Source organism: Meleagris gallopavo, chromosome 21 (genome assembly GCF_000146605.3).
Source record: "Meleagris gallopavo isolate NT-WF06-2002-E0010 breed Aviagen turkey brand Nicholas breeding stock chromosome 21, Turkey_5.1, whole genome shotgun sequence".
Classification (NCBI taxonomy): Eukaryota; Metazoa; Chordata; class Aves; order Galliformes; family Phasianidae; genus Meleagris; species Meleagris gallopavo.
Genome location: NC_015031.2, coordinates 156,941 through 177,113, shown reverse-complemented (window position 1 = coordinate 177,113; position 20,173 = coordinate 156,941). Strand labels below are relative to the sequence as shown.

General features: G+C 57.8%; 5 protein-coding genes across 8 annotated transcripts; 2 read left to right on the top strand and 3 right to left on the bottom strand.

Annotated features, from left to right (window-relative positions):
- Nucleotides 1-983: 983 nt before the first annotated feature.
- On the bottom strand, nucleotides 984-7,550 carry SARM1 (sterile alpha and TIR motif containing 1). The gene is made up of 9 exons (XM_003211756.4): nucleotides 6,939-7,550; nucleotides 4,346-4,964; nucleotides 3,945-4,157; nucleotides 3,766-3,857; nucleotides 3,254-3,489; nucleotides 3,078-3,171; nucleotides 2,645-2,834; nucleotides 2,430-2,551; nucleotides 984-2,189 (listed from the first exon to the last, which is right to left on the bottom strand). Exons 1-9 carry the CDS (start codon nucleotides 7,394-7,396, stop codon nucleotides 2,060-2,062), a joined length of 2,154 nt encoding a protein of 717 aa, XP_003211804.2. The 5' UTR covers nucleotides 7,397-7,550; the 3' UTR covers nucleotides 984-2,059.
- Nucleotides 7,551-7,893: 343 nt separating this feature from the next.
- VTN (vitronectin) lies at nucleotides 7,894-12,194 on the top strand. Of its 2 annotated transcripts, XM_003211755.4 has the most exons (9): nucleotides 7,894-8,054; nucleotides 9,151-9,291; nucleotides 9,491-9,610; nucleotides 10,039-10,380; nucleotides 10,474-10,613; nucleotides 10,825-10,981; nucleotides 11,092-11,241; nucleotides 11,622-11,894; nucleotides 11,990-12,194. In XM_003211755.4, the coding sequence occupies exons 2-9, from the start codon at nucleotides 9,231-9,233 to the stop codon at nucleotides 12,106-12,108; spliced, it is 1,362 nt and encodes a 453-aa protein (XP_003211803.2). In that variant the 5' UTR covers nucleotides 7,894-8,054; nucleotides 9,151-9,230; the 3' UTR covers nucleotides 12,109-12,194. The 2 variants fall into 2 exon arrangements, with proteins under 2 accessions (XP_003211803.2, XP_031412254.1); XM_031556394.1 differs by lacking the exon at nucleotides 7,894-8,054 and having other exon boundaries at nucleotides 9,143-9,291.
- On the bottom strand, nucleotides 12,076-16,403 carry KIF12 (kinesin family member 12). Of its 3 annotated transcripts, XM_031556393.1 has the most exons (17): nucleotides 15,702-16,403; nucleotides 15,417-15,470; nucleotides 15,250-15,328; nucleotides 15,055-15,176; nucleotides 14,847-14,922; nucleotides 14,647-14,763; nucleotides 14,444-14,579; nucleotides 14,279-14,370; nucleotides 13,928-14,057; nucleotides 13,730-13,848; nucleotides 13,543-13,647; nucleotides 13,205-13,464; nucleotides 12,918-13,071; nucleotides 12,787-12,843; nucleotides 12,623-12,696; nucleotides 12,417-12,544; nucleotides 12,076-12,339 (listed from the first exon to the last, which is right to left on the bottom strand). In XM_031556393.1, the coding sequence occupies exons 1-17, from the start codon at nucleotides 15,779-15,781 to the stop codon at nucleotides 12,275-12,277; spliced, it is 1,848 nt and encodes a 615-aa protein (XP_031412253.1). In that variant the 5' UTR covers nucleotides 15,782-16,403; the 3' UTR covers nucleotides 12,076-12,274. The 3 variants fall into 3 exon arrangements, with proteins under 3 accessions (XP_031412253.1, XP_019477422.1, XP_019477423.1); XM_019621877.2 differs by having other exon boundaries at nucleotides 13,928-14,579; XM_019621878.2 differs by having other exon boundaries at nucleotides 12,417-12,535; nucleotides 13,928-14,579.
- On the top strand, nucleotides 15,929-17,016 carry SEBOX (SEBOX homeobox). The gene is made up of 3 exons (XM_003211770.4): nucleotides 15,929-15,938; nucleotides 16,397-16,656; nucleotides 16,783-17,016. Exons 1-3 carry the CDS (start codon nucleotides 15,929-15,931, stop codon nucleotides 17,014-17,016), a joined length of 504 nt encoding a protein of 167 aa, XP_003211818.1.
- Nucleotides 17,017-17,819: 803 nt separating this feature from the next.
- On the bottom strand, nucleotides 17,820-20,098 carry TMEM199 (transmembrane protein 199). Its single transcript, XM_003211769.4, has 6 exons — nucleotides 19,848-20,098; nucleotides 19,697-19,770; nucleotides 19,531-19,620; nucleotides 18,677-18,713; nucleotides 18,236-18,348; nucleotides 17,820-18,111 (listed from the first exon to the last, which is right to left on the bottom strand). The coding sequence occupies exons 1-6, from the start codon at nucleotides 20,017-20,019 to the stop codon at nucleotides 18,016-18,018; spliced, it is 582 nt and encodes a 193-aa protein (XP_003211817.2). The 5' UTR covers nucleotides 20,020-20,098; the 3' UTR covers nucleotides 17,820-18,015.
- Between the last annotated feature and the right edge of the window lie 75 nt (nucleotides 20,099-20,173).

Below are 20,173 nucleotides of genomic sequence, written 5' to 3'. Positions count from 1 at the left end.
GAGTCTGTAGATCTACCAACAGATTCCATGGCATCCAACAGTAACAGCTAAATGTTGTGCAGTGAAGTGAAACTGGTGTGCTGGCTCAGCTCTGCTTTTGTGTCAGCTTGCCTGCAACAGAGAAATTCAATAGGAACTATTATGGTCTATTTAGAAAATTGAAGTTTTTCTAGGCTCCCCTCCAAGAACTGCAAGCAAAGACATGATCTACCTGCAGGCAGCAGGTAGAGTCCCTGTGATGCAGTGAGCTCCATCAGCCCATGCAAAGACAGACCAAAATGTGGGTCTATGCAGAGAACTGTGCTTGGACAGTGTGCATCACACCCCAGCAGAGGACGAGAGACTGAGACAGTAAGAGAGGAAATGTTTTCTCTGCAGGGAGAAAAGCATGTGGCACAGAGGTTGAGATTTAGAGTGTAAACCATATTTATTTGTTGAACGACTTTTTGACATGACACGGTAGAGGGATAACGAACAGAACGTGTTTATCTCCTTGGAGTGCCTGCTGAGGCTGGGAGTGACTGAGTACGGGATGTTCTATCGAAAGCAGAGTGAGTTCATGAGGGTGAAGATAATCACACAACAGGGAAATGGGAAGAGATTGGGTGGGATCTCATGCAGCTGAGACACCCACGTCCAGAGGGCAAGTAAAAGTTCTCTACACCGAGTGGTGTGTGGGGAGGATGAATGCTAGAGAGCTCCTGGGAAACGATACAAAATCATATTGCGTGTTATTATAGGAAGGAGAATCCTCTTCAGTGCTTGAGTGGAGGTCCTTTAATGGCTGTGGAGGCCTTGACCTTCAGTAAGTTAGTCAAGATTTTTCCCTGAAGCAGTTCACATGTTGCTTGTATGCTTTGGCAGATTCACCTTTGGGCTCATGCATTGGTTTCCTCAGCACTGTGTCTGATGAGTGCTGGGCAGATACAGCTATTAACCTTTCACTGGGGAACAAAGATGTCATTAACTGTGAGCTGATAAGAGTAATCTATAAAGCTCTGATTAAGCACCAGAATTTATTTTTTATGAAACCTTCATGGATCTAAGCCAGAAGGCAATGTGTATTCCTGCTAGTTAGGGCAGGTAGTAAGGCTTCAGGGGAAGCAGGGGGGAGGAGTGATGATGCAGTGGCACAGCTGCACAGGGAGGTGGTGGAGTCCCCATCGCTGGAGGTGTTCCAGAACCATGGGGATGTGGCACTGAGGGCATGGTGAGGTGGGTTGGGTTTGGACTTGGGGATCTGAGAGGTCTTTTCCAACCTGAATGTTCCAGACATGTGCCAAGGAGCACCATCCACAGAATAAAACGCAGCCAGTGCATCATATCTCCACAGTACAGCATTTAGCATCTTCCATATCCACATGGATATATTTCCAGAGTCCCAGTTCAGCCTCCTGTGCTGTATGTATAAATACACCTGATAGAGTGGTAATGCTGAGGTTTCAGATGGAGGGGAGGGTGTGGTTTTAAAAGCACTTTTTGCAAAAGCCCTTTGGAAACTTCTCATGATCTAAAGCCAAACTTCAGCCAGCAGAGCTAAGAGCACAAAGTGGTTTTGCAGCATCAGGAGAGAAAGGCCTCAAAGAGGGGAAGAGCTCTTGTAATAAAGGGATATCCCCAGGGAAGGGAAAGTTCCTGCCAAGTGGTTTAGAAGCCTTGCATGTGTTATCTTCCCCAAACACAGGGACTTGATGAGGGCTTAGGTTTATTTGCCCATTCCTGCCTTTACCTTATGAGCACAATGATGAGCTGTTTTCTCTGCACTGCTCTCTCCGTCCTGCGTCCTCTTGCACTGTACCCCACCAATCCCCCTGCTTTGCATCCTCAGGAGATGCAGCCACTCTGGATGAGGATTTGGAGGGCAGCCTGTCCTCCCCAGGGCTGCTAACACCCCAGGGCTGCCCCCGGCCTCATCTCGAGGCAGGAGATGGGTCAGGTCCTGCAGGAGGGAGAGGAAGGGGCACTACTGGGATGGGGAAAACCTATGGGAGAAATTGGGCCCCATATCAAAAGGGGTCACCTGCATGTCTCTGGAGGGGATGTGGCCTCTGTCCTGGCTCTAGGTCGGCCCAATGGGAGGGGAACAGTCCAAGCCATTGTCTGACCCTGCTGAGGAGTCCCGGGAGGAGCGGCCCTGGAGGAAGCGGATGATTTTGTCGATGGTGGCTTCCTGGTACTCGTGGGACCACCTGTGTTAGGGAGAAAAATGGGAGCTGAGTTTTCCATTGAGATGCTACAAGCTGGCTCAGTGCAGCTCCTCTTTTCTCCACAGGAGATGCCTTTGGTCCTTTGGTCCCTCATGCTCTGAAATTCCTGGAATTACTCAGTTCCCCTTTGGCCTCCGCTACCTCCCTCGTTGCTTCTCCCAGCTGCCTCATGCTCTTTATCACTGTTTATGCAAGTTAAGGAGCCAACAGCTCCTTACTTACTTGATGCCATTAAATTTCAGGACAGCCCTCATGTCCTTGGGAAGTGTTTCTGGATCAGGCCACTCAAAATGATCTGTGACGGGGACAATGTTCTTTCCAGAATTCAGGGCTGTCACGATCTCCTGCAGAAACACACAAGTGCTCAGGGCATGGCCACGTCAACCCATCACCTCCTGCTCCAGCACACACCATGCTCCCTGTGTCGCATCCCTCACCTTGTGCACCCAGTCCTTGCACTCGGGGTCTGCCATGCACTTATCCAGTGCGTGGGGCGAGAGGACCAGCACGAAGTTGCGGGCGCTCAGAACGCTCTGGGTCAACTTGTCCTCAAACTTCCCTGCCTCCAGCTTCTCCACGTCGATGAACACACTGAAGCCATGCAGCTGCAGGTGGACCTTCAGCAGGCTGAGGGTAAGAAGAGAGGGCAGCAAGTGGCACAAAGTGGCACAGTGCTGGAGATGCCTGCTGCCAGCCCAGGCTGCCCAGGCTTTGGGCTCCCTGCTATGACCTCTGCCAGGACCACATGAAAAAAGTAAATCAGTGCCAGAGAGGGGAGGATGGAGGCGATGGGACAGGGAATGAGCTCCTTCACCATGCATTGAGCTCAATTCCAGCACCACAGTGCTGTCCATTGGACGTGGGACTCACCTGGCCAGCTGTGACCCCGAGCTCCTCCGGTAGCTGATAAATACATCGGTCCCATTGGATGCCGTTTGCAACGTTATAGGAGAATGAAGCGTTTCTAAGCAGAGCCAACAGCAATGAAAACAATTAAAAGTGCCCAACCAACCGCTCGCCCCAACCAACCCTCGATGCTCCCGCACCCCTTGCAGCAGAGAGGATGCGGATGCGGTGGAAGCCGGTGCTGATGTGGCAGTCCTCCTGCAGCTGCTGCTCCGTCACGCGGTGCAGGAGGTTGCGGTTGATGCCACAGGTCAGCAGGTTGTAGGTGTACTGGCGGAACATGGGGTCAATGCTACCCAGCCAGTCGGCCAAGTTGCTGCGGTCGCAGGTGGAGTAGTTGGCGAAGGTTTTCAGTTCTGTCAGCTCCCGGAAAAACCTGGCAGGGCAATGAATGGAAGCATGGAGTGGGGATGGGGTGCTGCTGGTCCAGGCAGGACCTGGAGGTGTTTGATTCCATGTCTTTAGGAGAGAGCATACCAACATGTCATGGTGAAGGAAAAATGTAAATGGAGGCAAACAGCCATGTGGCTGCAGATCCTCAGGATGCAGAGGAGCTCAGCTAAGGGAGGAGGGCTCATGTAAGTCTGTGTCCTTCTGGGTAACCTGCAGGACCCCTCTGTGGTTTCTATGCCATAGGTGGGAGCACTCCTACCTCTTTCGGGTGATGCTGGAGCCCATCCCCAGGTCCTCCTGCAGCTCCTCCTCTGTCAGCCTCAGGAGAATGTCCCCATCCACCTGGCGCTCCTGCCAAGTGAAATCTATGCTGGAAAGATCCTACCACGGAAATACAGCTCCTGCCCACAGGTGTCCCTGCCCGGCACACAGCCTTACCAGGAAGTTTGGACAGAACTTGGTGAATCCAATCTGCTGCAGCCACGTCTGCACCTCGCAGGGCTTCCAGTTGGGAACAGTGGGCAGGATGCGCCGGGGCACCTCCTCCCCTATCAGACGCAGCACCTTTTTGGCCAGGGAGGAGGTGGTGCTGCTGGTGGAGTAACAAACCACTCTCTTGAGGCTCTGCGTGGCCCCAATCTCACTGAAAACCTGTGGGCACAGTGGGAAGAGGCATCACTTGGCTTCCCCTCCTCCTGCCCACAGCCTGGGGCTGGGGCACTTAGTGAGCTCAAGGGGCACAGAGGACATCGGGACACGGTTGTGGCATCGCTGCCCTTTTGCACATCCTTCCCTCCAGCCAACCTACCTTTTACCTCTCCTTCCAACCTACCCTTTACCTGTGTTTTCTTCTGTCTGGCCTTGATGGCAGCCTCGGTGCACAGGTAGAAGGCAGCGATGCACTGCGCCTCCAGCCGTGAGCTGTCCAGCAAGGGGACCAAGCGCTGCAGGTCCTCAGCTGTCCTGCCCTGGCTGTTGTCACTGCTCCCCAGCATATCACACGCAAACTGCTCCGGATCCAGTGAGGCAATAAATGGCTCCACCAGAGCCAACGTCCCCGAGCGTTCCACCTCTTTCTCGATTTCCTTGTTGGTGGCCAGCACGGCGATGGCCAGGCAGGCGTGCAGGCGGATGAATTCATCATCTCTTGAGAACACCAATGGGAAAAGCCACTCGGCCGCCTTCTTCTTGATCATCAGGCGCTGGTTGCCCTGCCCACCATACATGGCACAGTTGGCCAAGGCCATGGCACAGTGCCGCAGCACCACGGGATCTGTCCAGCGACACCAGTAGAGGATGGCATCCAGGCCCCCGTCAGAAATGAGCTGGGAGCATGTCTCCTCAGTGTGCTTGAACATGTGCTCCAGGATGCCAGAGACGCTCTGAGCCAGCTGGAGAACATCTCGCTCCTTGGCTAGGTTCAGGATCACGCCTAGACCGATCCGGGCAATCCGGTCCCTGCAGGGAGAAGACCCCATAAGGACCCCTTGTACCACGGTGGTGTTTGCGGCATGACGGCCAGATGTTGATCCGTGGAACATAGCTGCCAGATGTGCTGCCAGCTGCAGAAATAAAAGAGCTCCAGGTGCAGGGTGAGGGGTGCACAGCCTCATGTGCTGCGCTCATCTCCTGCTCCAGGTGAGACACACATAACAATCAGCAGCACAGGGTAGGCTAATGGCAGGCTAGGAATATCACAGAATCACAGAATGGCCCGGGTTGGAAGGGACCTCAAGGATCATGAATCTCTAACCTCCCTGCCACATGCAGGGCCACCATCCTCCCCATTTAATACCAGCCCAGGCTGCCCAGGGCCCCATCCAATCTGGCCTTGAACACCTCCAGGGATGGGGGATCCACAACCTCTCTGGGCAGCTGTTCCAGCACCTCACCACTCTCACAGTAAAGAACTTCCCCCTGACATCCAACCTAAATCTTCCCTCCCTCAACTTAAAACCATTTCCCCTTGTCCTGATGCTATCTACCTTTTCAAAGAGTTGACTCCCCTCCTGTTCATAGGCTCCCTTCATCGTGCTCCAGGTGAAAACTCATTTGCCTCTAGGCCAGAGCTGGCTGCTCCCTGTGTTGCTACCAAGCTGAGGACCTGGCTAAGCAACTGCTGCCAATGTCAGCATGCAGCAAAGGGAGGTCTGGCCCTGTGCCACCAGCAGCAGCAACTTTGCAGATCAGCATAGGCAGCAGATCCCATCCTCGCCCTGTCCACATTCAGCACACACTGAGACACAGCCACTCTGCAGCCCTGTGCTCTCTTGGAAGGGGACAGCTGGATGGGGCTGTGCCCAAAGGGTGAGGAAGGGGGAAATGTTGGGCACTCTGCTGCTGGATCACGGGCACAGGGTCTAAGCCCAAGCAGTTCCAGGCTGGGGGCACCAGCACTTCTGGGAAGGCTGCAGCCACGTGACTGGTGCTGACCTTGGGTTGGATTTGGCAGCTAATGCCATGGAAAGCTCTGGAAACAAAGCCTGCGCCCTGGGCCGGCTGCCAGCCTGGCTGTGGGTGGGTGGTGACATGGGCCCCACTTATCGATGGGGCCGGGGGCCTCCAACTGTTCCTGGAGCAGCTCTGGCACTCTCCTAGCAGACAGCTGAGTGCTGCATTCTGACCGTGCCACGGAGGCTCCTGGGATTAATTCACTCTAATGGGCTTTCCCTATTTAGCTCTGCTTCTTTGTGCAGCACACAGCAAAGGCTGGGCTGTGAGTCCTTGATCTAGATACACTGCACACAGAGCTGGAGTGAGACCCTCAACTCTGGCCAGGATTTCTCAGCATGTTTCCTAAGCAATGGTTTGGGGCACCAAAACCAACCCCAACAAGCAGAGCTGCAGGAATCTGGCAGGGTTTTAGCTAAAGTGTTGAACAGTGATCACAGAATGGGGATCACCCTTCGGTGATGTGAGCGGTGCACTGGGACTGCTGGGTGGTGCTGGGTGCCACGTGTGCATGCTGGTACACATGCTGGTGCACACCCTCATGCTTCCACCCCATTGGTGATGCTGCTCCAGCACAGCCTGACACCTCTCACCTGTCCTGTGGCACAGCACATTCATCTCCAGCTTCCACAGAGCCATGAGTTGGGTGCTCCTATGGCCACCAACCTATGGCCTTCACTGGTCAGTAGCAGGAAGTCTCTGGGAAATAGCTTCATCCTCCTCCTCCTGCTACGGTTATGGTTAGTGGGCAGCTGTGTCATTCTTCCTTGGAATGTGATGCCCTGATGCAGACAAACCACCAACCACCCAAGATCTCCCAACGGGCTCCTTAGGGACACCTGGGCCGGAGTGGCTCATCGAACTTCCCAACTCCATGCCCTGTGCTGGGGCAGCAAGGTATGAACCCTGCGTGCAAGCAGGGGGGAGGCACTGGGAGCATTCAGAAACCTAAGGGGTATGAGTAGCTCCTGATGGACTCACCTGTTCTCTGCCACCAGGATCTGCTCCAGCAGCTGCCCCGCCTGGCACTTGGTCTCCAGCTCGGCCGTGTAGAGCAGGTTGAGCAGCAGGTCCAGGCCTCCCTCCAGGCGGATGGCATCACACAGTGCTTTGGCCACATCCCTGCCCAGCGTGGGCATCCCCCAAGCTTCCTCCACCAGCTGGAAGATCTCAGCGATGGCTTTCCCCATCTCAGCAGGGCCCGCAGCCTGCTTGGCGCAGGCGATGGAGCGCTGCAGTGCGGGCAGGATCCGCTCCAGAGCCGCCCGTACGTCTGAATTCACCCCGGGGGAAACCTCGCGGCGCTCCCTGGAGCCGCCTGCAGCCCAGCATCCCGCCTGGCTCACGCACTCGGGTACCGCCAACCTCTCCGCACCAGACATGGCGAAGAGCCGGCACAGCCGATGGACGGAGACGAGCAGGGTGAGCACCATCGACATCCCTTAGCGCAGCATCCTCAGCGCCCGCCTGCTGGCACCACCCGGGCAGGACACCTTTTTGGGGACGCAGGGTGGGGACCCGATGGCAGAGCCACGCTCAGCATCCCGGCTCGCCCGCAGCTGATGTCACCCAATCCAAGCGCCGCCTCTGCGAGGAGGGGCTCACACCGCTGCCAGCCCCCTCTTCTGCCCAGGGCCCTCCTCTGGCACGCAGCCCCTGCCCAGCCCCGCTGTCTCCATGTCCCCCCTCCCCCTCCCCGTATGCCCCGGAGACCTCTATGGTCGTCCCTGGGGAGGGGAGCGCCGTGGTGGCCATGGCACCGCATTTTGGACGCGTTTCACATCGTGCGCTGCGCTGAGTAACTGCTGCATGGGAAATTCAGAGCAGCTCTTGGGTGGGCTCAGGATTTGCATGATAAAAGAAGGAGCAAGGCACCCTGGGCCCCTTTTATTTCCTTTTTCCAGGCCAGACGTGCTCAGGGCAGAAATGCTTTGGGAGGAGCAGCTTAAATCCTCAGCTCCAAAAACAGCTCAGCCCCAGACTTAAATCCAAGCTGATGTTGTGATGCCACAGAGCCACTTCTAATCCTCCTAGGACCAGAAGAGACGCAGGGAGGGCATCAGACAGCAGAGGAGGCAACAAGGAGGCACAGAACCAGTAAGCAGTTCCTTGATAAGTCGTTATCAGGGGTCGCGGTGCTGTGGTGCAGGATTTTTTGCTGTGAAGGGGGCAGAGTTCAAGCCCTTCCCTTGCCTTGTCCTAGAGGCTTTGTTTTGTTCTGCTTTGCTTCTTGGGAGGGTTTCAAGAGATTGGTGGGAGCTGAGAGTGGGGAGGTGGCTGGGAGCCTGGAAGCAGCGAGCAGCTCGGTCTGAGCCCATCAGTAATGGGGTTTTGGTGCTGCCCAGTCTCTGCTGCTGCCCTGGGGGTCCCCAGCCCCTCTGTCTACCCCCACTCTTGGCCAGGTGGGGATGGGATGAAGGCAGTGCAACACTCGCTTGCACCCAGGGACGGTGCCAGCCCCAACTGGGGGCAGGAGTGGGGTGAGGGGGCTGCAGGAGGAGCCCTGACCCATAGCCTGTTGCTCAACCAGAGCTGGAAATACCTCACTCGGCACCAGACCAGAGGTCTTCCCAGCAAGGGAGGGAGCAGCCAATGCCAGGAACTGGCTGTGCCCAGCCTGGCTTGGGAAAAGCCCACAGGGCTGTCTTCTCTCCCCAAATTTTGTCACTTGGAGTGGCACTGTGGCCATCCCAGGATGGGCATACCCCAGTGGAGCTCTGCCCCAGCAGCACCCCAGCAGTATGAAACAGCCAGAGTGGGATCACCGTCACCTCGTGCACATTTGCTCCTTGCCCCCGATTAAATAACCGTCCTGCAGTTATCAGGAGCTGCTGAAAGAGCTGAGTTGACATTAATTAGTAACTGAAAAGCTTGGTCAGAAAGGGAACGAGAGGAGCAAACTACACAGGCTTTTGTTTGCCTACTGTAGCGAAAGTGCGCAGCGCTTCCCTCTCCCTGCGGCTGCTCACCCCCAACCCCACTCCTTGGGCTGCAGCCCCATATCCTGCCTGCATCCTTCAGCTCTCCCTTCCTGCTGCCAGGCTTCCTGCAATCCCCAAACCCTCTGACATGAGCACATGCACAGAGCTTTTCCCCAGTCACGATGTGGGCTGAGAAGGGAGGAGAGCAGGAGGGAGAGCGCTGCCCATCATCCCATGCACTGACCTTGCCCTGTTTGTTTTCTCCGGGGCAGGCTGAGCAAACAGTGGATGCTGGGGCCCCAGCTCTGCATCCTGCTCAGTCACAGTAGGGCTGCGCTCCCGGCTGCCCACCATGAGACTGCTGCTGCTTGTCCTGGTGCTGGCCCTGCTTGCCCCAACTCGTGCTGCTGAAGGTGAGCCCCAATCCTGCCCTGCTCACTGCCATGGGAATGGGGTGATGGTATGGATATCCTGGGTAAATCCTTGCTGCTGGGTCACGCAGCTTGTTGCATGGGGGGAGCGGGGAGAAGTGCCACCCGGCTGCCCATGGAGAGGTTGGGGATGTCATCATGTTTGCCTTCACCCCACTGAGCTCCCTCTGTGCTCTTGCAGACTCCTGTGAAGGTCGCTGCGATGAGGGTTTCAACGCCTTGAAGAAGTGCCAGTGTGACAACCTCTGCAACTACTACCAGAGCTGCTGCAGTGACTATTCCACTGTCTGCAAAGCCAAAGGTACCAGCCCTGCTGCCATCCATGCCCCCTGCCACCGGCCTCGGTGGCTTCAGGGTTCCCAACAGTGTCCTGTGCCCATGGGGCAATGGCAGGACTGGGGTTTGGCACTAGAGTGCTGCAGAGCTCAGTACTTTGGGAAGACCCATACCCAATGTGGGGACACCTGGGGATCTGTGACCAACCTGTCCCCTCTGCAGTGATCCAGGGAGATGTCTTTGCCGTTACTTTAAAGCCCATAGACTCATTAAGGTTGGAAAAGACCTCTAGGATGGACAGGGCCAACCACCAACCCTTCCCCACCATGCCTGCTCATAGAGTCATGAAGGACAAAATCCCATGACACATCCCATCACGCTCAGTGCCCTGGGAGGACCCATAGCTGGCATGGGGACACCGGGGGCTCTGCAACCAACCTGTCCCCTCCACAGTGACACGAGGAGATGTCTTTGCCTTGCCGGAGGATGATTACCTCGACTACGACCTCCCCATTGACACTGGCACAGAAGGGCCCACAGGGGCACCAGCACCCACAGAACACCCCACAGAACCGCACACGTTCCCGTTACCGACACGGGAGACCGACACGGCCACTGAGGAGACACCAGTAGAGACGGAGGTGCCCACGCTCCACCCCACCACCACCACCACCACCACTACGTCCGAGGGGACCAGGAACCCGAGCTTGGAGGATGAGCCTGAGAAGCTGTGCAGCAGGAAACCTTTCAATGCCTTCACCGACCTGAAGAATGGCTCCCTTTATGCTTTCCGAGGTACCCACAGCCCTTTTTTTGGCAGCTCGATGTTTCCCTTGCCACTCGGTACTGTCACTCAGCTCCCACCTCCCTCTTCCTCTCTCTTCCCAGGGAAATACTTCTATGAGTTGGATGAGTCCAGTGTGCGTCCCGGCTACCCCAAGCTCATCAGTGATGTCTGGGGCATTGAGGGCCCCATTGACGCAGCCTTCACACGCATCAACTGCCAGGGCAAGACGTATCTCTTCAAGGTGGGCAGAGCTCTCCTGGTCACAGCACCCACCTCCCCTTTCCCCACCCTGGGACCTTCCGCATACACATGGTGGCTTCCGGATGTCCCCACATACGGTCATCCCCAGCACAAACGTATCCACATACCTCTGGATGTCCCCAAATCCCCATGGCCATGTCCAGCACACCCCTACCCAGTGTCACCTTGCCAACTCGCCTGCTCCTCCCCAGGGCAACAAGTACTGGCGCTTTGATGATGGAGCCCTGGAGCCCGGGTACCCACGCGACATCTCCGAGGGCTTTGAGGGTATCCCCAATGACATCGACGCTGCCTTTGCCCTCCCAGCGCACAGCTACCACGGCAATGAGCGAGTCTACTTCTTCAAGGGTAACACAGCCAGCCCTCCTGATCCCCATGGAGGCTATAGGCAGGATGCTGCTCCCCCAGCTGCTGCTCAGCCCCGAGTACCACAGTGATACCCCATATCCTTCCTCTAGGCAAGTACTATTGGTCCTACGACTTCGCCCATCAGCCCACGCAGGCCGAGTGCGATAAGTCCTCTCCCTCCACCGTGTTCAACCACTACGCCTTCATGAATCGTGACAGCTGGGAGGACATTTTCTTTTCCCTCTTTGGTAGTAGGATGGGTAAGTGCTGGGACATTGAGTCCAACCGCCAATCCCTCCCAACCGTGCCCATTCACAGAATCATAGGTAGAATCTTTAATTTCGGAATAGACCTCCAAGACCATCGAGTCCAATGGTCAACCCCTCCCCGCCATGCCCGCTCATACAACCATAGACTCAAGGTTGGAAAAGACCTCTAAGATCATTGAGTCCAAACACCAGCCCATCCCCACCACATCCACTCATAGAGACATTACGTTTGGGCAAGATCCCAACACAGATCCCATCCCACCAGGGATCTTTGGAGCATCCCTGTGCCACGGGGCAGGCACTGGGGGCTGTCTGTGGGGCAGATGCTGGTGCCCACGTGTTGCTGCCCTCTAACTCATGCTTTCTGGCAGTTGGGGCGAGCAGCCCACGGCTCATCAGCAGGGACTGGCGGGGGGTGCCCAACCAACTGGACGCTGCCATGGCCGGCAGGATCTACGTGTCATCCCGGCAGCCCCGCCGGAGGAATTCCCGTCGCCACCGCAAGAGGTACAGGAACCATCGCACTCTGAATTTGGGTTTCTGGGGCTGGCTGAACAACGACTCCGAATCTACTGACACCGAAAGCGACTGGCTGTCAGGATCGCAGTGTGAGACCCTACAGAGTGTCTACTTCTTTGTAGGCGGTGAGTCTGGGGGAGAGTTGCCCCTTCAGGCTGGGGATGCTTTGGGACAGCGTGGGGCTGGCAGCGAGGTCTGACAGCTCCTTCTGTCCCCCCAGACAAGTATTACCGTGTCAACCTGCGCACCAAGCGCGTGGATCTGGTGCAGCCCCGCTACCCGCGCTCCATCGCGCAGTACTGGCTGGACTGCCCACAGCCCGATGAGGAGAGCACCTGAACAGGGCCCACCACGGCCACCAGCAGCACGGCACCTAGCTAGACCCAAATAAACCACCAGCGCCGTGTCCGTCTGTCTGTCCATCAGGGCAAGGTCTGTGTGTTGTGCAGTCGCTGTAGCACGCCGTTGTCCCCAAAGTGTCCCTATCACGGTGTGAGTGCAGCGCTCAGATTAGCTCCTCCAGCCACTCCGAGGTCTCTTCCCACTGCAGCACAGGGATGGCTCCAGCAGCTGCGAGGCAGGAGCAGTGGGGTCAGGTCTGCAGTGTGCTGGGGTCGGGCTTGCAGCCCCACAGAGCCTGACCCCACCTCTGGGCTCTGGTGGTCCTGGCCACGGTGGGGCTGAAGGGACGACCCTTCCCTCAGTGCCTGCTGTCTCCTGGCTATCCTGTGGCACTGCGTGCTGCCTCAGTGAGCTCCAGCTCCTGCTCTGGTTCCTGTTGTGAGGATGCATGAGCGAAATCCCCACCTCCCCACAAGTCTGGGACTTTTTTTTCCTTGCTCTCAGCTCTCACCGCTTTCCCTTCTGCAGCCAACAGCTGGGCACGGTGCCATCATCCTGGGCAGGCAGCGGGAGGCTGGCACTTCCCTTGTTGGGGACAGGCAGTACATGGGAGCCAAGCAGAGCCATCAGGTTGCCCCCACACCCTGTCACTCTCTGCAGTGAGACTGACCCTACCTGGGATACAATGGCATTGGTGCAGCACTGGGGGCAGCTGGAGGCAGGAGGCAGCTTCTGCAAGAGGCAGAGGGCACTGGGTGTTGGCACATTGTCACCGTGCGTCATGCATGGGGTCATCAGGAACTCACCGGCAGCCGATGTGTAGAGGTGGGCATCATGTTGGAGTGCTGGGGCCATGAGGGGTGGCTGAGTGGGATGTGGATGCTCCGGTGTGGGACCTGGCTGCAGGATGGGATGGTCGGGATGCCACCACTGCTGGGGCCTGGGGGCAGCTGGGGCTGCCTGGAGAGCAAAGGGAAAAGAGCAGGGCAGCAGAAACCTCTCTGAACCCCACAGCCCTGAGAGAGGCATCCACACAACAGCTGCTGGAGACCCTCTGCTCATGGGTCCCGTGTGTCCCGAGGGACCCCCATACCTGAGCTGCTCATTTTCCACCACAAAGTCCCGCAGGAGGCCATAGAGGCTGGGCCAAGCTGGAGCTCCCTCTGCCGCGACCTGCCCTTCAAGGGGGGGGCAGTGCAGCCCCCCAAGGCTGTACCTGCCCACCCAACCAGGCCATGCCCCTGGCACCTCCCTGCTCCTGGGCAGGCTGAGCTGCTGCCGCAGGGAGAGGTTCTCCAGCTTCAGTGACTGAATCTCCTCCTCTAAGGTTTGCAGCAGCTTCTCCCGAGGCACCTGGGAGCACCAGGAGATGGCTCAGGGTGGGGGTTCCACGGTGGGGGCTTAGCATCCCACCCCTTCCCACAGCCGTACCCTGTTGGCCATGGGTCTGGTGGTGACCTTGCGGGCTCTGCTGGCATAGTGCAGTGTGCTCAGTGTCTCTGAGAGGCAGCGCGAGGACGGGGAGACGCAGGCGACCTGCCAATGAGTTGAGCCACTCTGTCCCCATTCAGCCTTCCCCTCTGTGGGCCTCCCTGGCTCCATGCACCTCCTCCCATACCATCAGTGTGATCCCTGAGCCGTCCAGTGAGCGGGCCAGCAGCCGGGTGAGCTTGCTGTCCCGGTAGGGGATGTGCATCCGCTTCCCTCGAGGCTTGGCCAGCAGGGAGATGCAGTGTCCTACAGGAAAAATGAACTGCAGAGCATGCAGTGGGGTGGCAGTTGGGTTCCGCAGCCCACAGGGTCCCTCAGCTCTTACCCAGAGCCAGGAGGCTGCGGTTGATGTTGTTGGCCTCTACGGAGAGCTCCCCGCTGGAGCCGGTGTCCTTCACCTGCTCACTGCCGGCCAGGTCCACAAAGCACAACGTGCCCTGCTTGCTGGTGCCAGGCTGGGGGGGCACATTTGGATGATGATGCTGTCCTGCATCCCACCCATCCCTCCCTCGTTGTGTAACCTCCTGAGTTTGGGATGCGGTCCGTGCCGCTCTCCCCAGCACCATCAAAGCATCCTTGGGGAGGAGGAAGCAGCCCCAACCTTGGGGCTGGAGGACCCCCCCAGACCCCAATCCCCCATCCCTCCCCATGTCCCCACAGCAGGGGAAAGGCTCACTGCTCGGTTGTGGATGTGGATGGTCAGGATGGCGTGGCTGCGGCTCGAGTGCCCATTGAGGGCGTGCGCAGAGGTCCGTCGCCTTTGGGAACCTGCTGGAACAGAAAGCTGCAGGGGGACCTGGCGAGTACCTCCCATGCATACCCCAGCTCCACAGCCCAGCACCTTGCAGGAGCAGCTCAGTGACAGCCTCTAGGCTCTCAAAGTCCACGCTGAGTTGGTTTTCTACGTAGAAACCACGAGTTTTGCTCCAGCGCAGGGGTAGGGTGCGTGGCGGCCCCGCACTCAGCAGATCCCTCACCTTGGGGGTGGTGGCAGAGGAGTCAGGAGATGTCAGCAGGGCTGGCACTGGGTGGGTGGCTGCTCACCTGCTCGTTGTAGATCTCCAGGTAGGAGGCACTGAGCGCCAGGCCGGTGCCACGGCTCTGCTCCAGGAGGCAGGAGAAGGACCGCTGCATCAGCCCCAGCAGCCCTGGGGCATCACTCTGAGGAGATGCCACAAGGTCAACGGATCACACACCACATCAGCACCTGCTGCCTGTCCTATTACTGGGCGCCAGCGTGGTACCTGTCCCAGAGGGCCCATCAGGGTGTAGGTTTTCCCCGAGCCTGTCTGTCCGTAGGCGAAAACAGTGCAGGAGAAACTGGGGGAGATGCTGAGTCTCAGGCATGGGCCCAGGCCGTGGCAGAGGGATGCCACCTCTCGGCACTGTCCGGGCAATGCAGACATCCTGGTGCCGTCTGGATGTAGGGTGGGGGGCGTATGGGGGGCTCACCCTTCCACTGCCAGCTCCACCAGCTGCTGCATGCCGCTGCCCTCAAAGACGGCCTCCTGTGAGGCACCCCCATCAAAAACGGCACTGAAGGTGAAGGTGGCATCGTGCCTGGCTGCACTCACCTGGGCACGGGGACGGCGGTGGCTCAGGAGGGGGTCGCAACCCCTGGCCCCGCCGTGGGGAGGTGGCACTTACATGGACGATGCCATTGCCCAGGCTGTGCACCGCGTGCCGGTCACCTCGACGTGTCTCTGTGCAGGTTAGTGGTCGGACCCTGATTGGGGGGGACACACAGAGGTGGCTACATGGGGATCCTCGGGGATCCCACTGTGATACTGCCCTGGGGAACAGGTGACACTGACCTCAGCACCACTCTCAGGCGTGTTTCTCTGCCTTCCTGCTCCTCGCCGGGGCTCCTGGGGGGAACAAGGGGCAGTGGGGTGGAGGAGGCACCCCTGGGAGGGGGACCTGAACATGCACTTTCCTCCTGCCCCACTGTGCCCCAGCAGCTGGTAGGGGGTGATGTCCTGCCATGTCCCCGTGCAGGGACCCCCCCGTCCTTTCTTCCCTGGCCTTTTTGCAGTGGCTTTATCAGAGGTGGCTGCTCAGGCCCTGGGCTCAGCCCCTTCCATTTCCCCCAGACTTACAGTCGCAGTTGGCTCCGTGGGAGCATTTTAGGCCGTGTTCCTGCTTGGGGCCTCCAGCCCCGCTCCTCTTCTGCCTCCATTCTCCCTCAGCACCCCTCGCTCAGGGCGGCAGCAGTGCCTGCTCAGCCCCAGTGGGATCCACCAGCAGCCAGCTCTGTCTGCCCCACACAACCGGTACCACCGCTCCGGTTAAACATTGACTGGTGCCAGCCCTGCAGGAGGGTGGCATGGGGGGGGGTGAGGCTGGGGGGCAGGCGACGGGTGCTGCGTGGGATCACTTCACATCAGGAGGGATGGAGAAGGTCTCAGCATCAACTGCATTTCCCAACTTAGTGACACTGGATCCCTGAGCCTCCTTCATGGCTGGAGGCCCTATGGATCCGATGGGGGAAGGGCTTTGGGAGCCGTCGGGTTGCCCAGTATCTGGGTAAACTGGTGCTGGGAAAGCAGCTCCTGGAGCTGTCGGCTTGTCGGTACAGGGAACTGCTGGGATTATGTGACACTGAGGGCACCACGACGCCCCCGGGATGCTGCCGTCGGAGGGCACCAATTGGGACCGGCCCCAGGGAGTCGCCGGGGGGAAAGGCAGGGAGGGGGGGAATCGGTGAGCACCGCCCGCTCGGGGCGTTCCCAGCCCACCGGGAGGGGATAAAAGCCAGGCTGGGAGCGGGGCCGGGGGAGCCGGGCAAGATGAGCGCAGCCCCAGACACCTCCCGCGCCCCACAGCCGCTGCTCCGCTTCCCCGACGGGGCGGGCGGTCCTGCGGCGGGGACAGAGAACCGAGCTCCGGGGTCCTTCCCCCTGCCCGGGGGGACCAAGGAAGAGGCGGCGGACCACGTTCAGCCGGGGGCAGCTGTCAGAACTGGAGAGAGCTTTCGCCGCTGTGCCCTATCCGGACATCGCCACCCGAGAACGCCTTGCTGAGCTCACGCAGCTGCCTGAGGCCAAGATCCAGGTGAGCAAGGCTGGGACCCCCAAGACCCTCCAACCTCCCTCCATCCTTCCCGAGGTCCCCATCGTGTATGCCCTCCCCGTTTAATTGTTCCCATTGTCTCACGGTTCCCCCCATTCCCTGGTCCAGGTCTGGTTCCAGAACCGCCGTGCTCGCAGGATCCGCAGCGCCAAACCGGAGCCACCACTGTCACCACCACCAGGGGAACAGGATCCGCCCGTGGTGACCCCCGAAAGCACCATCCCGGTCCCCACGCTGCCACCATTGAGAGCCCACAGCCCTGCATGGGGCCTCCCCACCTCTCTGGGCTCTATCTCTGACCTTATCTACAGTGCAGCCATCACCAATCTGGGCGAGCCGTAAGCGGGGTGCTCTGGGGCTTAATGCCCTGACTTCATTAGGGTGTGGAATTACTGCTGGGCCCAGCGGTCCCTACAATGCCATCCAATATCCTAAATGCTGGTGCAGCCGTGACGGGGCCAGCTCCCAATCAGCCCCCCTAATACCAACTAATCTTTTGGAAAAATACCTTAATCTGAGGCAGGATCCGCGGATGATTGTGGCGTGGCCGCCCCTAATCCTCAGGCACGTTTGCAGGTGCCGGCAGATTTCCCCGTATCAGATATTAAAGTGTGTTCACAGAGGGGCTTAGCTGCCATCAGAGCATTAATCACCGTGTCCAGCTCTGGCACAGTGCCCACCCAGCAGGTGTCTGGATCCACGAGGCCCAGCAGAGCCCCCTCCCCACTGCATGGCCATGGGGGCACTCGGCGAGTTCCGCTCTCTGCTCCATGGCATCCGAGAAGCCCCCAGGCTCCTTTTGGAGCTGCCTTCCCTCCTCAGCCAGAGAAAATGGGTTTGGTATGAGCTGTGCTGGGAGCCAGGTGCCAACTCCAACATGGTCGCACCAGGTGTTGTCATCCTGCACAGATCTGTGTGGAAGGCAACCGTGATCATGTACTGTCAAGCTGACAATGAGTGAGTACTGCTCTTCCTAAAACAGGCAGGGGAGCAGGTGGGAGCAGGAAGAACAAGCTAAGCAAGAGCCCTGGTTTCCACAGGAGACAGCAGGATATGAGATGCAGAGGGAGAGGGAAGATTCATGGCTGGCTGTGATGTCTTTTAGAGGTCAGGTTAGCGCGCTGCATGGCAGGAAGGAGGTTGAAAACTGTTACTTAATTCTGTAATAAAAAGACAGAAACTTTACAGAGTAACCGAGACAGCAACAGCTTGTAACCTTCTCTGTGCTGGGGTGGTAACATCCACTAGACGACAGTCCAGAGATAAGATGCCCCAAACAAATGACTCGTGCAGCGGGCAAAAGCCTTCAGCAGGAGCCTCAATTTAAGGGGATGTGTGTGGTTATAGTTTCCCAAGGTCTCCTTCAATCGTGCGCACCATCACATACAGTTCAGCCAAGCCAACCACCGAGGCCACAATGACTGCTGACAGGACACGCTGTGGGTACAAAAAGAAAGAAAAGTGACCGTTTGTGTGTGGTCGAGCTGCTGCCTGGTGCTGGGCAGCATCTGCTGCTCCCGCCAAGAGGTTCTGAGCTGGTTCTGAGGCTGTGGCCACTCACCGCCGCTGTCTCCACAAAGACATACTGGCTGCCCAGGTATGTGCAGGCAAACGCAGCCACCACGGTGACAAAGAAGTTGAATATGGTGATGACTACAGCTTTAACAGAGCGAACTGGAGAGAAACGGGAGAGAGGAGGGATTGGTGAGGGGCAAGCTGTAATCCTGCTGGCTGAATCTGCCGGTGACTGCCTCAGCTGGGCTACAGGAATGCTTGAAAATTCACACGTTTTACGCCTCTAGAAATACTTTTAAGAACTACAAACTGGCTGCTCCTTTACTGGAGGAATACTTTGAGCATTAGCACCTTCCAGGGAGATGCTGTTGCTCAGAGAGGGAAGGGCTGGCTGAGGCCAACCACTAGAGATGCGATGGTTCCTGTGCCCAACTTCTCTGCTGTTGGTACATAACATCAGGTGTCAGCAAGACAAACAGCCACTCACCTTGCCTCCCGAATTCAGCTAATGTCCCATGGTTATCCTAAAAGAAGGGATTAAAACAACTTGTGTTCCACTGTATTTTAACAATTATTTGCAGAATAAAAGCAATAGCAAAACCCTGTCCAGTTTCTAAGACCTGCTGAGAACTCTGGACAGCTTCTGCTGGGCCTTGGCAGCTGTCGGATGGGTTGCAGGGGAGCAGCAATTCCACAGGGCCCACATTTTTCTAGATTTATGCTTGCGGTCTGATTCATTGACAATGAGAAGGGTAATTTCTAATCAAAGCATTTCTTGGGGTTTAAGCATGTTCTCAGATGGAGATTTGTATTTAACAGACCTTAGAAGGTCTCGCCTTGAATTGTGATGGGATAGCAGGCAATGCCCACATATACATGGGAGCATCCTGAACTAAAAAAACCAGACTCAAACAAGAGATTGACAGAGCATTAGCTTCTGCTCTTCATGTGAGTATCAGCTTGAACTGATGTGTAATACCAACCTGGCAGCCTGGCTACTTTATTAGTTTGCCCCTAAGATAGAGATGGATTTTCTTCCAACCTCCCCCCTGTTTTGCCTCAGGAGCACTGAAGGCACAGTGTTCACAGAATCACAGAACATCCTGAGTTGGAAGGGATCCATAATGATCATCAAATCCAACACAGAGAGAGCTGTCCAGATGCTTCTTGAACTCCAGCAGCTCAGTTCCATGTCTGCTACCCTAGGGAGCTTGTTCCAGTGCCCCAACACTCTTTGGTGAAGAACCTTTTCCCACTGTTCAACCTGAACCTCCTCTGCAATTGGACATGCTAGGGGGGTTGGACATCCCTAGTTGGGAATTCTCCCTCCAGGCCCCTCACCTGCCTGGTGACGTTGCGGGTCATCCGCCGGTACTCCTCATTAGCCAGCTTGGCCTTTATCTGCTCCAGCCTGGCCACCAGCTCGGGGTTCTGGGGAAGGCCGCAATCATCGTGAGGGCCACGGGAGGTGGTGGCAGCTCCCAGCCCTTCCCCAGCCCTCACCTACCCGCGGCTGCACCGGCACCTCGGGCAGGGCGATGTCGCTGTCTCTCAGGAGCTCGTGGAGGAACAGCGGGGATCCTGCGGAGGGCAGAACGGGGCGGTTAACGGCAGCGCGGTGCGGCGAGGCGCGGCCCGCTAGGCCTCGCACGGCCTACCTGCTTCCCGCAGCCCGCTGTGCAGCCTCCGCAGCAAACTGAAGGGCACCAGGGAGCCTTTAGAAGCCACGGCCTCCCGCAGCTCGTCCCGCAGCGCGGGGGGAAGTCCGGACAGCTCCTCGCTTTCCACCGCCCGCCTCAGCCGCGCTCCGGCCCGAATCATCGACGCCATCTTGCCCAGCTGGTCGCCTAGGCGACGCGAAACACCATAGAGCTCCGACGTGCCGGCGGGCTAGAGCGCCGTCGGGGGAGGAAGTGGGGGGAGACACTTCCGGGAAGCGGAGGACCGGAAGTGGGCCCGCGCTGCAGTCTGGGCCGGCGGCGGG